The sequence below is a fragment of the Sphaeramia orbicularis genome, chromosome 16 (assembly GCF_902148855.1).
Source record: "Sphaeramia orbicularis chromosome 16, fSphaOr1.1, whole genome shotgun sequence".
NCBI classification, from domain to species: Eukaryota; Metazoa; Chordata; class Actinopteri; order Kurtiformes; family Apogonidae; genus Sphaeramia; species Sphaeramia orbicularis.
In genome coordinates this window covers 60883760-60901763 of record NC_043972.1, presented here as the reverse complement: position 1 = coordinate 60901763, position 18004 = coordinate 60883760, and the positions used below count along the sequence as shown (strand labels likewise).

Sequence of the window (18004 nt, the reverse complement as noted above, 5' to 3'; positions counted from 1 at the left end):
TTGAATAATTTGTAGACGGGGGTGTCTCTCTGTCTCTCACTTTCCCTCTTTCTCTTTCTCTCTCTCTCTTTCTCTGTTTCTCTCTCCCTCTCTCTTTCTCTCTCTCTTTCTTTCTCTCTCTCTTTCTCTCTCTTTCTCTTTCTCTCTCTCTCTCTGTTTCTTTCTCTCTCTCTCTCTCTCTCTCTCTCTCTGTCTTTCTTTCTCTCTCTTTCTCTCTCTCTCTGTTTCTTTCTCTTTCTCTCTCTCTCTCTGTCAGGCGTCCCCGTCCATCCATGTTTTTGTGGGTTACCTGTCGGGTACTCGACCCGATGCAGGACTCTGGTTCCTATAATCACCCCTTCATCAGACTTAACCTGCTTTAGAACCATCCGGCACAAATGGTCCAATGAATGAAAATAAAAACTCTCACGCAATTCAAAGTTTTCCTTCAGCCACTGGCAGGTGTGTGTTTTTGTTTTACATTCCCAAAAAATTTTTTACCCACCATTGGGACTTGGTGGGTGTTAATTTTTACGCCCTGCCCTAACCCTCTAACCCAGGGGTATCAAACATACAGCCCGGGGGCCAAATGCGTCCGGCCAAAGGATCCAGTTCGGCCCCTGGGATGTTTTTGCCAAGTGCAAAAACTCCACAGTCTTTAACTGAATTAAGAAAAAAAAAATAGCTTGAATTAAGGAAAAAAATCTTCAATTAAGCACCAAAAAATCTTCAATTAAGTAAAAAAAAATCCTCAATTAAGCCAAAAAAAATCTCAAATTTAGCAAAAAATCTTGAATTAAGGCAAAAAAAATCTTCAATTAAGTAAAAAAAATATTGAATTAAGCCAAAAAAATCTTCAATTAAGTAAAAAAAAATCTTCAATTAAGCCAAAAAAATCTTCAATTAAGTAAAAAATCTTCAATTAAGCCAAAAAAATCTCAAATTTAGCAAAAAATCTTCAATTAAGTAAAAAAAAAAAAACTTCAATAATGTAAAAAAAAAAAAAAAATCTTGAATAAAGCAAAAAAAAAAAAATCTTCGCTTAAGTAAAAAAAAAATCTTGAATCAAGCCAAAAAAAATCTTGAATTAAGTTAACAAATCTTGAATTAAGCCCAAAAAATTCTAGAATTAACCACTTAATTTTTTTTTGTTTTAGTGCAAAAAATAACAATAAATTATGAAAATATTTACATTTCCAAACTATCTTGTAACAATAAAATGTGAATAACCTGAACAAATCTGAACAACCTGAAATGTCTAAAGAAAATTCAGCCCAGTTTAAACAATTTTCCTTCCTGTTCCTCATTGTTTAGTGTCTTTGTAGATCTGATCCATAATGCACATGGACAAATAAGAAGTTGAGGAATAATATTGCTAAAATTGCACTAAATTTTCTTATGTTTTTTAATTTAAATTTCAGTTTTTTTTTTGATAATTTATAAAAGTAAGTATTTTCATAATTTAATGGGTTTTTTTTTACACTAAAACAAAGAAAAAAATTTGGAGTTGTCATTATTTATATCTTATTATGTTATAATTTTTCTGGTTCGGCCCACTGCAGATCAAATTTAGCTGAATATGGAACTGAACTAAAATGAGTTTGACACCCCTGCTCTAACCCTAACCTTAACCCTGTTCTTTGCATCCAGTGAATTGACCATACAAATTCTTTGAATGTTGAATGTAGTGGAGGCCGTGCACGTTCATGACTGTGGGCAACATGTTCTGCACAGCCACGTTATTGTCAGCCTTGGGCCAATAAAGATGTCCATTCACACAGGTCATGTGACCACATCACAAGCATTTGCAAAGAATTTGAGATGTTAGGAGTAGGACAGGAACAAACGGAAAGAGGGAAGTCAACGTTGGGTAAGTCCAGTATTTCTGTAGCTACAGGTATGAACGCTGTGACTGCATTAGGAAACATCTGCATGTGTTTCATAAAACCACAGAGGACGCACAGATGGGCAAACTGTACGGAAGCAGACACTGAACGCAAACTCACGTTAAGAGGGGAAGCAAATATACACCACCAAAACTGGAATAAACTCAATGAAAAAAAGACAGGTTTATTTTCTGTTTACACATGACTAAATCGATGTTTACTTGGACTGAAACAAGGATTTTATTATTATTATTATTATTATTATTATTATTTTTAGAATTATAATACTCCTGCCCTCTGTGGCAGGTGGGTGTATGATAGATATGCCAGGAATTCCATCCATCTGTCCGTCCGAGATCTTTGTCCAGCCCTTTTCTGGGACACTTCACCCAATTTGTTTTTAAGTGCACAGTTGGATTTTTTTTTTTAACAAATTGTTGAAAATTTCACATTTCTTAGAAAATTTGTCCATCTGATTTCTTGGACATTATTCACAAGATTATTTTCTAATTTCACACACGTGTTCTTTACAAGTGCCTTTTCTCAAATTTTTCATTTTTGTTTTTACACATTTTTGAAAAGTTTTAAAAGGATTTTGAGTAGAGCCTCAACATGACTCCGTGGGTAGGCGGGGCATCAGTGGGCAGGAGGGGCAGAGTGTTGGGGTGGTCGGAAGTGCTGCCTACTTTTTCATTTGTTAGTGTCCTTTTGCACAGCTTGACGTGTCATAAACAGTCCTTTAGAGCTTTTCCTTTGTGTTTTATGTAGGGGTGTGCGATATGATGACATTAGATCGTGAGGGATTAGAACATATTGACAAAGCAGAGAGATCATGGAATTGTCTGTTTCCACTGGTATGATTTTGCTGTGGTGCAGCACCACGGCAAAATACTTTCTGCCACAAAAAATCAGTAATAAGCCCTCACATTAGGCTACGCATATTAAAGTCTTGAATTTAAAGCTGCATATGACATTCATCACCAATTTTTCATCAAATCTGTAAAACCTGAGTGATGGCATAAGTATTACGAATCCATTAGTCCAGTGATTTCCAACCTTGAGGTCGCCTCAAATTTCTAGTAATTGATAAATACTAAATAATATCAAAACCATATACAGTACATGGTTGAAACGTAATATTTTAACAACAAAATACAGCAGCCCCCCCCCCCCCACACCTTGTCTCAAAAATGGTTTGATCCATGACTCTGACTTTGAGTGCTCCACCTGTATAGAGCAGTGCACAGTGGCACTGCTTTCTAGAGTAGGGTACAGTAGTGGGTGGTTTAAGTACCTGGTACAGTAGTGGTGTATGTACCAGGTACAGTAGTGGTGTAAGTACCTGGTACAGTAGTGGTGTAAGTACCTGGTACAGTAGTGGTGTATGTACCAGGTACAGTAGTGGTGTAAGTACCTGGTACAGTAGTGGTGTAAGTAGTGGTGTAAGTACCTGGTACAGTAGTGGTGTATGTACCAGGTACAGTAGTGGTGTAAGTACCTGGTACAGTAGTGGTGTAAGTAGTGGTGTATGTACCTGGTACAGTAGTGGTGTAAGTAGTGGTGTATGTACCTGGTACAGTAGTGGTGTAAGTACCTGGTACAGTAGTGGGGTAAGTACCTGGTACAGTAGTGGGGTAAGTACCTGGTACAGTAGTGGTGTATGTACCTGGTACAGTAGTAGTGCAAGTACCTGGTACAGTAGTGGTGTATGTACCAGGTACAGTAGTGGTGTAAGTACCTGGTACTGTAGTGGTGTAAGTACCTGGTACAGTAGTGGTGTAAGTACCTGGTACAGTAGTGGTGTATGTACCAGGTACAGTAGTGGTGTAAGTACCTGGTACAGTAGTGGTGTAAGTAGTGGTGTATGTACCTGGTACAGTAGTGGTGTAAGTAGTGGTGTATGTACCTGGTACAGTAGTGGTGTAAGTACCTGGTACAGTAGTGGGGTAAGTACCTGGTACAGTAGTGGGGTAAGTACCTGGTACAGTAGTGGTGTATGTACCTGGTACAGTAGTAGTGCAAGTACCTGGTACAGTAGTGGTGTATGTACCAGGTACAGTAGTGGTGTAAGTACCTGGTACTGTAGTGGTGTAAGTACCTGGTACAGTAGTGGTGTAAGTACCTGGTACAGTAGTGGTGTATGTACCAGGTACAGTAGTGGTGTAAGTACCTGGTACAGTAGTGGTGTAAGTAGTGGTGTATGTACCTGGTACAGTAGTAGTGCAAGTACCTGGTACAGTAGTGGTGTATGTACCAGGTACAGTAGTGGTGTAAGTACCTGGTACAGTAGTGGTGTAAGTAGTGGTGTATGTACCTGGTACAGTAGTAGTGCAAGTACCTGGTACAGTAGTGGTGTATGTACCAGGTACAGTAGTGGTGTAAGTACCTGGTACAGTAGTGGTGTAAGTAGTGGTGTATGTACCTGGTACAGTAGTAGTGCAAGTACCTGGTACAGTAGTGGTGTATGTACCAGGTACAGTAGTGGTGTAAGTACCTGGTACAGTAGTGGTGTAAGTAGTGGTGTATGTACCTGGTACAGTAGTGGTGTATGTACCAGGTACAGTAGTGGTGTAAGTACCTGGTACAGTAGTGGTGTAAGTACCTGGTACAGTAGTGGTGTAAGTAGTGGTGTATGTACCTGGTACAGTAGTGGTGTAAGTAGTGGTGTATGTACCTGGTACAGTAGTGGTGTAAGTACCTGGTACAGTAGTGGGGTAAGTACCTGGTACAGTAGTGGGGTAAGTACCTGGTACAGTAGTGGTGTAAGTACCTGGTACAGTAGTGGGGTAAGTACCTGGTACAGTAGTGGTGTAAGTACCTGGTACAGTAGTGGTGTAAGTAGTGGTGTATGTACCTGGTACAGTAGTGGTGTAAGTAGTGGTGTATGTACCTGGTACAGTAGTGGTGTAAGTACCTGGTACAGTAGTGGGGTAAGTACCTGGTACAGTAGTGGGGTAAGTACCTGGTACAGTAGTGGTGTATGTACCTGGTACAGTAGTAGTGCAAGTACCTGGTACAGTAGTGGTGTATGTACCAGGTACAGTAGTGGTGTAAGTACCTGGTACAGTAGTGGTGTAAGTAGTGGTGTATGTACCTGGTACAGTAGTGGTGTAAGTACCAGGTACAGTAGTGGTGTAAGTACCTGGTACAGTAGTGGGGTAAGTACCTGGTACAGTAGTGGTGTAAGTACCTGGTACAGTAGTGGTGTATGTACCAGGTACAGTAGTGGTGTATGTACCAGGTACAGTAGTAGTGCAAGTACCTGGTACAGTAGTGGTGTATGTACCTGGTACAGTAGTAGTGCAAGTACCTGGTACAGTAGTGGTGTATGTACCTGGTACAGTAGTGGTGTATGTACCTGGTACAGTAGTAGTGCAAGTACCTGGTACAGTAGTGGTGTATGTACCAGGTACAGTAGTGGTGTAAGTACCTGGTACAGTAGTGGTGTAAGTACCAGGTACAGTAGTGGTGTAAGTACCTGGTACAGTAGTGGTGTAAGTACCAGGTACAGTAGTGGTGTAAGTACTGGCATCGTCGAAGGCTGAGGGGTTTCAAGTGTGCGTGCGTTGTGTTTTTTTTTGTGTGTGTTTTTGCAGTGGTGCGTACAACTTGGTGGACTTTCTAAAGGGGAACCCCTGCTCATGTGTTCTGCCTGGGCCCACCCTGCTCAGACTGTGTGCGTTCTACTTCAAGGTTTGTGTGGAAACTTAAGGCGAGCGTTTGCGTTCTTCACGTAGGCTACATGTATTTGTCTGTTTTGTATCAAAGGCCTCAAAGTGAAACGGTTCAGTACAAACCAGTTCACCGTTACAGCGCTAATACTACTACCAAATATTTTGATGTGAAACAAACTTTTATCATCAATAGTTTTGAACGTTGTAGCTTTTACATTCATGAAGAGAAGACTTTACCACCACAAATGACATCTTATAAATGTTTTCATCTTGTTGAATGAGAAGAACATTTCAAAACAATCTAAAATCAAAACAAGTGGTTCCAGGCACAACAAACCCCGCCCCCTGCACATATTGTATCTTATGTTGTCATGGATCCAGCTGATGTCATCATGTCTATGTGTGTGCTGATGTCATATCAATTTCCTCTATATATGTGTCGAGTATGAAGGAAATTGACACAAAATTGATGTTTTTGCAGACATTTGAAATTTCACCCATTTTAAGTAAAGAGAAAAAAAAAGATTTAAAAAATTCATAAAAAATGTGAACTTTGACCTACTTTTCCCAAAATGTAATCATATCTCTTCTGGGTCACTGGTAATCTATAAACCCAGTTAGGTCTGAATTCAACTAATGGTTTTACTGCTAAAGTGTAAACAAACAAACAAACTGAAACCAAAAACAGTACCTGTGGCCTCCCCTTTTGGGGGCACTAAATCACAAAATTAGAGGCTTCAACCGCTTTTTATTTAATCTGTCATGGATTCCAGCAACAGTTTCATTAGATGTATTTTACACAGTGCGACAGGCCATAACTTAAACATTACACATATTAACAAATAACACCAATTAACCAGTACCATTGAAGTTACAGATAAGAGTGTAATTACACATCTTACACAGATTCTAATTTTAAAAAAATCATATATAATCAATCTTTATATATTTTTTAAGGATATTTCATATTTTCAAATACCAGTTTTTGAAAAAAGTTTCTGACTGTAAAATGTTCATTTGCAAATCTAAAATTTATTTTAATACATTATCTCTAATAAAATAAAAAAAAGTGACAAAAGCCATTTGAATTTTGCTCTTGTTATATTTTGTGCATTGTCTGTTTCCTGTTGGCTTTAAAGTTTGTATCATCTTCTCCAACATTGATTCCCCAGTCAAACCCATGCAGTTGGATCAATGACAGTGGATGGACACACTGGGTTTATGTTCAGTTAAAGCAGTGTTTCCCAACCAGTGTTCCGTGGCACATTAGTGTGCTGTAAAAAATCATCAGGTGTGCCGTGGAAGATTATCCAATTTGACCTGACTGGTACTGTAAGAACAGCGGGATATAGATCCATACGACTGTACGCACTAATGATCCACTCAACCACAACAGTCTTCTGTTTGCCTTTGCAAAAATAAAAATAAAAGTGAAAGTGAACCAGCCCCGATGCGGTGCGTTCTGCTGATAAAGCCCCCCCTCACTAGTGACGCGCGGAGTAGCGAGTAACCCCCAAACCCCAGGTATCAGGTTAGGGCAGGGGGGATACTATTACTATTACACATCGGACTTCAATCAGGGGGTTCGTCCGAGGGGTCGCTGACGAACCGCTCTCAGCTTTCTTGTTCCAAATGCTCCGTGACAATGTGCCCCCCGATGTGCCCTGCCCCCCCCCCCCCCCCCCCCCCCCGAAAGAAGAGAGAGACTCGGAGCTGTTGAGGAATATTTGTGTGTGTCTTTCTTCAATTCCTGCAAGAATATGAGCTTTGTGTTCAACTAAACAGGTCCAGGTTTCACACCGAGTAATTACATTGAGACTAGATTTGTATAATATTTCAGTAAATACACTTTTTGTGACATTTTTGTTTGGTGGTGTGCCTTGTGATTTTTCTAAAGTAAAATATGTGCCGTGGTTCAAAAAACGTTGGAAAACACTGAGTTAAAGACAGATTGGACTGAAAAAGACACTGTTTTTTCAGTGTTCTCTTGTTCTGGTTCCAACATATGTACCATGTTGCGTGTTGAAGTCTTACAGAACCTACCTGACATGACGCCATCAGAGGGTGTAGTTTTAACGGTATTTGTCAGACATACAGGACACGAGGCCAGAGTGTTTTGAGTAAGACTCCAGGAAACCACAGTGAGACTGTAAAGGAGGATGTTATCTTTTGAAGCAGGATGCATGCAAGATTTAATAAAGCACAGACACAAAAAGCCCTTGTTCCAGCCAAGTCTGTCTGAGGCTCTGCAGAGGGAGGCACACTTTCAGCATGGGGACCTTTCACATGGAGACTTTACTATATATACTCGTAGTTGTTGACGTACTTAACGTGTAGTAAAAAAGCTGTAATTATTTTAGGACATCTCAGTGTTAATGCTTATCACATGTGTAGTATTGTTTGCCTTTGCACACAGTCTTCTCTTTTTGTTGTGGGGGGTTCATACATCACTTCACAGGTTCACCTTCCTGAAGCTTGTTTGACCTTCTGAACTGCAGAAGAACGGCCTTACTCTAGTGTGTGTTCTTTCTCTTTCATGTCCACATTCATCTACTACAGCAGGGGTGTCAAACTCATTTTCTTTCAGGGGCCACATTCAGCCCAATTTGATCTCCAGTGGGCCAGACCAGTGAAATAATGGCACAGTAGCCTACAAATAATGACAACTCCAAATTTTTTTAATGCTAAAAATAACATTCAATTATGAAAAACATTTACATTTTACAAACTATCCAAGCAAAAAAGGATGTGAATAACTTGAGAAAAAAAAAAAAAAACATTTCTGAAGAAAAATAAGAAGAAATAATAATAAAAAAAATTTTGATCAGTATTATGCCTCAATTTATGATTTCTACATGTGCAATAGATCAAATCTACTAAGACACAAAACAGGCAGAAAACTGTTAAAATTGCACTTATTTTTCTGTAGACATTTAAGGTTGTTCATATTTGTTCAGGTTATTAATATTTTGTTATTAAAGGAGATCACAATTTAATGTTCATTGCAATAAATCAAAGGGAAAAAAATTAGTTTTGCTATTATTTGTAGGCATAATGTCATATAATTTTTTTTCACATTAAACCAAGAGGAAAATTTGGAGTCACTATTTCTATGTTATTATGCTATTATTTTCGAGTTTGATGCCCTTAACAGTTAATATCTTCTACACTATGCAAATTCATCCTGTGTGCCGGTTTTGCCCCTGGGCCGCATGTTTTACACCTGTGTTTTAGAGTGAAAAAAGTAAAGTTACTGTATACTATCAAAATTTTTACACCGACAAACCATCCTTTAAAAAAATGTGGAAAAACATGAACAACCATGACCAAAATGAAATTTATTAAGAAAAAAAGTGCAATTTTAACAATTTATGCCATTATTTGACCTCAGCTTCTCATTTTCACATGTTCATTACAATTTACAGACCGGACAGCTTTACTGACCGTACATATCCTGACCAAGGAAAATAAAATTCTCCTTTTGTGCAGTAATCTACACCTGGATTTACTGCCTCTGTCCACGATAATAGACATTATATAGACTAAATGTCCTCTAACATTAACCTGGATTTGAAACACAGGATAGAAAACTATTACATGATCGAAAACAAATGAATTTTAGCCAAAAAAAAGTCTGTTTTAAATGTCTGTGGTCGGCAGAAATTTGTGATGTTAAAATGGGGTCAGGAGTAAACAAAGGTTGGAACTACTGACCTACTACAACATTCTGGAGTTGTTTGTTTCTGTCTGTGGAGCTGCCTACACTTCCTTTCTGTATCTTCATGTTTGGCCAGTTATTGTCTAATCAGTATGAGTTTTGCATACGCAGATGTTCCATTCAAATCATTTTTGAGAATTCTAGTTGACTATGCAAATCATGAACTCAAGATGCTAATGATCTGAATTCTAATTAGCATGGGTCTGTGCAGCGAACCCAGTGACTTTCTGCTGTTATCATGGACACATGCTGTGGTTCTGTTTATGTCGGGTTGTTTCTGTATTTTCAGCCAAGAAGAATGAACCATTTGTACCAGTGAAGGTTGGCTGTTGTTGTGTTGTAGAGTATTTCTGCATGTCCTTCACTACTGTGTGTGTGTGTTTGTGTGTATGTGTGTGTGACCTCATTTCCATGTCGTACAGCGTGTAACAGTCGTCCTTTGGCCTCTTCAGCCTCCACTCTGAGCCTCCACAAAGCTGACTTTGTCACAGTAACAGGTTGAGGCCTGCAGCTGGGATGTGGTCAGCAGAATGGCCCCAGAGCAGAGGAACCCACAACCCAGACACACACTGACAATACACACCTGGGTCTGTTAAACCACCCATCCTGTTGGATTTGAGGAACTACAGCAGCGTGTTTCACAAAATGATGACCAAGTGTGAAAATTCACCTAAGAATTCATCATCTATGATCCGTTTATGAATTAAAGAAAAATGTGTTTACTCAGCCTAGTTTGTATTACGGCTAAAATTTCCTTAGGGGGTCAAATGAGTGGCCTTTTTTGTCAAAAAAAAAGTTGTCCTAAAGTCATAGAAGTGTGTGTAAATAATGCTAACACATTTGTGCACAGACTACTGACATTCTTTGACAGTGGAAGCTCTATTTTCAGAAATATTGGATTTGGAATAGCACGTGTATGTGAAAACTTTTGCTGGTGGACAGACGTGACAGTGGACGGACGTGACATTACCCATGATGCTCTGGTCAGCACCAGTACTTTATTAGGAATAAACTTCTAGACTTCCTATTGCTAATTGTGCTCTTCTTCATAAATGTTGGTATTGTGGATCTAAAACAATCCCAGCTGACACAAAAACACTAAATGTGTCAGTGGACGGATGTGACATGGTTGTTGTGGATCCCATCATACTGATGCTCTGCAGCCATGTCAGCGTTTACACTAATGATCCCTGTGCAAAAACTAGGAGCACTATTATTTGTTGGATAGTTTAGCATCAGACTAAAGAGGAAAGAACAATATAGAATTGTTCTTTGTGTATAAAAATGCTTCTTATTGTAAAAGTGTTGATGTAAACAGTGCTGTGTGCCATTCTTCATGTATGTATTGGTGGAACAGAAGCAGGATGGATCAGCACCATACTCCAGATTGAACCTGTACAAATAAAACATGTGATATGTAGGAGAGAATCTGGGAAGAAAAACCGGGGAATCGAAAAGAAGAGAAGATTTGTTTTTCAGCTCAATTCAGTTCAAATAGAACTTGTCCATTTGTGACATGAAAATATAGCATTAATTGTGATGAAATGGTTCATTTTTGAGCTGAAAACATAGTTCATATGAGCATCAACATGTTGAACAGAACTGAAATCCTGTCCATTTGAACAACTGTCATTTACCGACACAAAGTTCCTTTGCATTCACTGAGATTGATTTAATATGAACACAGACAGAAATAAGACCTCTAAACAAATTTTAGCCAATTACAAAGAACAGAAAATGTCCCTGAAGTCTGCACTGACCATGGCTGATGACTATAGGACTGGAAAATATGAACCATTAAAGTGTATATTTTTTAAGCATATCTAAATGTTGTACTGCAAAACAAGAAAGTCCAATAACCTGACATCATTTCCATTTCATTTACAAACATAAACATGGAATTCAAAGACATAAGGTTATGAGGTCCTACAGTCAGCAGCCAAGTCATTTTACAGGTCACATTAGTAACATGGATGAAATCAGTGTGAAAATCAAGTCACTTTCATCCAAATTCTACCACTTTACCTCCATTATCATCACATGTCCCTGAGGAAACCTATGAGAAAACCCAGGACACATGAGGACATGTTAGTGTTATGAGAAAACCCAGGACGCATGAGGACATGTTAGTGTTATGAGAAAACCCAGGACGCATGAGGACATGTTAGTGTTATGAGAAAACCCAGGACGCATGAGGACATGTTAGTGTTATGAGAAAACCCAGGACGCATGAGGACATGTTAGTGTTATGAGAAAACCCAGGACACATGAGGACATGTTAGTGTTATGAGAAAACCCAGGACGCATGAGGACATGTTAGTGTTATGAGAAAACCCAGGACACATGAGGACATGTTAGTGTTATGAGAAAACCCAGGACACATGAGGACATGTTAGTGTTATGAGAAAACCCAGGACACATGAGGACATGTTGTAAGGACATGATGTGATCCACACCTGAATGTACTATCAATCATCTGATTCATCAGACAAACAGAACCAACCACCAGTTACAGGCATTTTGCCTCGAGTGTTTATGTCATAACAAATGAGACTGGTTTGGTTTGACCTGTGGTCAATTCAAAATTGACTGATTGTGGTCTGTGTTAGGGTTAGGTGACCAGTGGTTTGGGTTAGGTGACCAGTGGTTTGGGTTAGGTGACCAGTGGTTTGGGTTAGGTGACCAGGGGTTAGGGTTAGGTGACCAGGGGTTAGGGTTAGGTGACCAGTGGTTTGGGTTAGGTGACCAGTGGTTAGGTGACCAGTGGTTAGGGTTAGGTGACCAGTGGTTCTTCACATCATGTCCTGATTCAACCTGGTGGACGGTGAAACTGTTTGGTCCAGATAGTGTGAGTGGATTTCTTTGAACTTGTCTTTTATTGTATGTTCTTATAGTGTTTCTTTTTTTTCTCTGACAGTTCTGCTTCCACAGCACGTTTACATTTGGTTACACAGATGCACTGGTGAAAACAGGAATGAACTGAACTGTAAACTTTCTGCTGATTTTCTTCTAAATTCTGCTAGTGTTTAATCAGGGTAATCTTATAACGAGCTTTGATTCCAGCGTACGGATGTGAATTGGTGAAAGTTAAACTGGCTGATATAGAATTAATAGCATATTCCTTGAGGCTCTGGACACATAATGAATTTAATGACGTATAATGTTGATCTTTAGACATTTCACATCCTTTTTTTGTTGTGGTGGTCGTCAGCTGCATATGATGGACATGGTGTTTCCAACATGGTGCCTCTTATCTGACTGAAGATGCTGATGGTCCTGTTTGGAGGAAGGAATGCTCTGCATGACATCTGCTCTCACCATCATGTTGTTCTTGGTATTTTCATGCCTCATGCCTCTGCAGTGTGACGATGCCAGGAATTTAACATCCATGCGTGGGTTTGTCTCAGTGGCACCAACAATACCACATTGTTCTTAGTGTCTGTGCAGCCAGCAGACACTGACCCGAACACAGATTTGAACTTCTGCCCCATGGAAATTATTCACTGAATGTCCAAACACACACTCATTTTGTCTTTCAGTTGACCAATAATCTTATCATCAGATGAATCGATCCTTATGTGTGTCAGAGGTTAGACCTGATCCAGACTGTTGGTTGTGTGTCTGCAGTGTTTCCGGTGTGGCGGGGCATCGGGGGGAGCGGTGGGGGCAGCGGCGCCGGCGCCTGGAGTCGGACCTGGGAGCGCTGCCTGCGATGGGAGCCTGGACAGGGAGCCCGCATCCCCATGTTTGACGGCCCCACATGGTTGGTCCTGTGCCAGGGGGGGCGAGCCCGGATCATGGAGGTCTGTCAGAGAGGAAAGGGGGCCATCAGACTGCCCACGGACATGCTCAGTATCAAACTGCCTCAGATCTTCGATGTCCACCAGGTCCCCAAGGTGAGGACGGAGAGCCCGGTGATGGTCCTGAGAACACGCAACGCACTGAAAATACCAACGTCTGTTCGTATTAGGGTTAGGGTTAGGTGAGGCCCTAACCCTAAGACGAATATAGAATAGAAAGAGAAGAGAAGAGAAGAGAAGAGGAGACAATAGAACTGAACAAAATAGAGCTTCACTAACCCTAACCCCTGCTTCAGTAACACTGAACAATAAAATCCCCGACTAGTCTTAAGGGCACATACTCAGAACCCCCTAACCCTAACCCTAACCCTAAGGACACATACTCAGAACCCCCTAACCCTAACCCTAACCCTAAGGATACATACTCAGAACCCCCTAACCCTAACTCTAAATACCTTAAATTCATATTGTGAGGTTCCACTGTGTAACTGATAAAAACTAGAACAGCTGTTATTAGTACGACGACCCATAACGGCCTGTACTACTAGTACTAACAGTGGATATACTACTACTGCGGCCGTTAGTACTGGCAGTAGTAAACTCTAGTAACTATGTCAATCAATCAATCAAAGTTTATTTATATAGCACTAGAAACAGTTTAGTCAAATACTATAAATATGCATAAAACAATAAGACACAATACACTGATAAAAAACTATATGATAAACATTATCACGACTTATGGTTAAATGAATAGGGCTGGGAATCTTATCCTCATGATACAATACGATAACATGATAATCTCTCAATGTGGTGATACTGTGATTATCGACATATTGCTCCTAATAGCCTATGATATATCCGTTTGTTTATGGCGGTGAAACAAAAACAAACAAAAAAAACCTGTCCTAGTTTAGATTTTGCATCATTATTTACCCAGAGTCCAAACAGAAGTAGAGTAAAAACAGTGACTGTTTTAGTTCAACAGAACTGGAAACAGGATGTTTGTCTGTGTCTGACAAACACTGACACTATTTTAAAGCTCTAACGTATGATGTGACATTTTTACACTTTTGTCATCTTCAAATGCTCCTAATAAATGTGTGTCGAACTAAAATGTAAAAAGATATCCACCAGCTTTTGAAACTCAAAAATGTTTAATTCTCGTATATATTTCTGATAAAAGTGTGACCAATCATTTTATTCGGTCCAAATGAAATGATTGGCTGAGCCTCCTGTCAGTCATCCGTTACCTCCGTCCCCCATCAGAAAACCGGTACCTGTGAATCTGACATTCCACTGCTGCTGCTCCTCCTGTCACTGACCACAGTCTGTGAATGGATAGAACTAGGGATGCACTGAGGTGTTGAAGGGAAAAAACGGATTTATTAACAGAAACAACATCCAAAGGGAACAAACAGAAGAACCTGATGAGTCTGATGAATGAAGGATGGAGATGAAGTGGAGAGAAAGGGATAAGAGAGAAGAGATAAAGGTCTTTGGAGGGAGGCGGGTTTGTCATGTTCACATTTTTACTGTTCTTTGTGAAATGCCAGATCAGTAGGTATAGCTTTAAACAACGTATGACTAGAGTAAATATTGACCCTTTGTACCGATGTCACAGTTACCACGTGACTAGGGGTGCAGTTCCATGGTGGACGGCAAAAGCAACACAACAAACACACGAATGAGCGACGGATTCTGTCTACCAGCACTGAAAATAAAGTTTTGGAGTTGTCCTGTGAAGTGACTCACCGTACTGGACGGCACAAAGAACGCTATTTGGAGAAGCTAACAATAGCAGGGCTAGCTACGACCCATACCTTCTGCCTCCTGATGTATTCACAGATTTACCAAAATCCTCCAGTCTACTGGAGTTTAAAGCACACGATGTATTCCATTCTGTTCTAAATGGAGTGTCCCCATACACAGGTGTGATCTAAAGCAGACTACAGTCTGGATGATCCCAGTTCTTAGTCTCAGGTTAGATTACCGAGTCTCTGTACTGCGCTCACGGCAGAGGAATGGATCTCATAATGGTAAAGGTCAGATACAGCTAACGTTAGCTAGCTAGCTGTGTATGTTTTGAACATGTTTCCTCATCATGCCATCCAAACTCCAACAGACTGGAACCAAAAGCAGCTCTAATGAACCAACACTGTAATAATGTGAGTGTGTGTCCTCAGTATCCTACAGTATTAGCTCTGCTGTTGAAGTGTCTGCCTTTGTACTGTCTACACACAGTCATATGTACAGTTCCACCACTAGAACAGATGGAACAGCATCAGGACAAGAACAGTATTTATAGAACATAGTGGAGCTGGTCCAAAGGCAGACACTTCAACAGCAGAGCTAATACTGAAGGAACTGATGGCACACACTGGAACACAGTGGATCATAGTAGTGAAGTGCTGGGAAATGAGAGAATCATTAAGAAGAATCATTAACGATGGAGTTTTACAATTCTAATGGAATTGAGCAATTGGAACCAGTTCTAAGTCTGAGGCGGTTTTGGATTCCCAGCCCTTCTGCTGACAGGACACAAAAACACACAAATACACAAACACACATGGAGGTGGACTGAGGCGCTTCTGACCCACTTTTTAATCTTAAAGTTGTGGGTAATGTATCAAGTCTGCCTTGTTTTAACACGTCTATGTAGTCAATACTGTTCATTGTACATTTCTGTGGGTTGTTGTGATTTGTATTTTTGGAAAGTTGTGTTGTGACCATCAGTGGGACTTCACCTCCTGTGGGTTTTTGTTGACATCCATGTGGAAGTTGGTCCTGCTCAAACCTTTATGATGTTTCTGCTGATTTCCTCTCAGTCAGAGGCTGATGTTTGAACCCCAGTGTTTCTGTGTGTGTGTGTGTGTGTGTGTGTGTGTGTGTGTGTGTGTGTGTGATTCTGTTGGTAGGTTTTCTGGGAGGACGGCATCATATCTGGTTACCGCCATCCTCACAGCTCAGCCTTGGACTGTGTCCTGAGCAGCTTCCAGATGACCAACGAGACCATGAACATCTGGACCCACTTCCTACCCACATGGTGTGTACATTCATCTGTTAAAGTACTGTCTGGAGAACCTGGAGTTGTGCGCTTACTGCTGCAGAGGTCACACATTAGTACCTGATAATTAGAGGAGGTGTTATTGGACTGGAAAGGGCAAAAGGAAGAACTTTCACCAACTCTGGAACCATATATGAACAGAACCACAGATGGAAATTAGACGTGACTTTCCCCAACAAGTCGAGTCTGTTGAACAGCTCTGAATGATGAGAACCATTTCACAGTTCTGAACAGTTCTAATATTCAAATAACCCACGCTGCCTTCATGTGTCACCTGTGTGAGTCTGAGCCAGCTTACAGTAGTTTTGGATTTTTATTATAGTTTAGTTTTATTTAGTTTGGACTTGTTTTTCTCTCATTCAGTTAGTTTGTAGTACACTGAACAGAAATATAAATGCCCCACTTTTGTTTTTGCTTCCATTTGTCATGAGCTGAACTCAAAGATCTAAAACTTTTTCTGTGTACACACAAGGTTTATTTCTCTCAAATATTGTTCACAAATCTGTCTAAATTTGTGTTAGTGAACACTTCTTCTTTGCTGAGATAATCCATCCACCTCACAGCTGTGGCAGATCAAGATGCTGATTAGACAGCAGGATTTTTGCACAGGTGTGCCTTTGGCTGGCCACAATAAAAGGCCACTCTAAAATGTGCAGTTTTATCACACAGCACAATACCACAGATGTCACAAGTTTTGAGGGAATATGCAGTAGTCATGCTGACTTCAGGAATCTCCACCAGAGCTTTTGTCTGTGAATTGAATGTTCATTTCTCTACCATAAGCCATCTCCAAAGCTGTTTCAGAGAATTCATGAAGAAGACTGTGCGAGGAAAATGGTGGTCACACCAAATACTGACTGGTTTTCTGACCCCCCTGGACCACCCAATACAGTAAAAGTGCACATTTTAGAGTGGCCTTTTATTGTGGCCAGCCTAAGTCACACCTGTGCAATAATCCTGCTGTCTAATCAGCATCTTGATCTGCCACACCTGTGAGGTGGATGGATTATCTCAGCAAAGGACAAAGGAGAAGTGCTCACTAACACAGATTTATACAAATTTATGAACAATATTTGAAAGAAATAGGCCTTTTGTGTACAGAGAAAAAGTTTTAGATCTTTGAGTTCAGCTCTTGAACAATGGGAGCAAAAACAAAAGTGGTGCGTTTATATTTTTGTTCAGTGTAGCTTTTACAGCAGGTTTGATAGTTTTTATTAGTTTAGGGTTTTCTCTAAATGCTATGTTTCAGTTTAGTTTTAGTTTTTTCATATCTTTTATCTTCCTCACTGTTGTATTCAAAGAACTTAGTGATGTGTGGATCAGCAGGTTACCTGGGACACTTTATTTGGGGGTGGGTCATTGACTGAGCAGGGACACAAACGTCTGTCCAGTATCATGTATAAATTCCCTATAGCAGGTTCAAATATTTAGTGATATACATCCTGTTATATGTGATATTATTGATGGTCATGTGACGGTTGGCTCCGGCGTGGCCGCTGGCCCCTCCCCTCCCTCTATTATCAGACTCCCATCACATCCACCTGCTGAACAGCCTTTGTCATTAGGAGGTCTAGAAGGTTCTTTTGTGGATCATTGAACCTCATCACATATAATAACCCAGGCAGGTTGGGGCGGGTCAAACAGTTCCGTGGGTTAGGGTCATGGACTGTGAAGCGCCATATGGTGCCGCCAGCTAACACTGATTGAGCGAAATAAATCGATTTCATATCAGTTCGACTTTGACAAAGACGGAAACAAAGGGAATTTTATCCATAACTTTTATAGGCTTTAGTTAGTTTTGTAAACATACAATACAGTTTCAGTTAGTTATTGTTTTTCTCTTTTAAGTATAGTTTTTATTTATTTCACTTAATGAAAAT

The 18004-nt window shown here is 40.1% G+C and overlaps 1 protein-coding gene across 1 annotated transcript in view; it reads left to right on the top strand.

Moving 5' to 3' along the window:
* Positions 1-18004, top strand: part of paqr6 (progestin and adipoQ receptor family member VI) — a 44791-nt gene that overhangs the window by 11493 nt on the left and 15294 nt on the right. Inside the window, exons 2-3 of the mRNA XM_030157261.1 lie at positions 12885-13153; positions 15976-16103. Coding sequence (XP_030013121.1) covers positions 12885-13153; positions 15976-16103 — 397 coding nt within the window. The remainder of the gene's footprint in view (positions 1-12884; positions 13154-15975; positions 16104-18004) is intronic.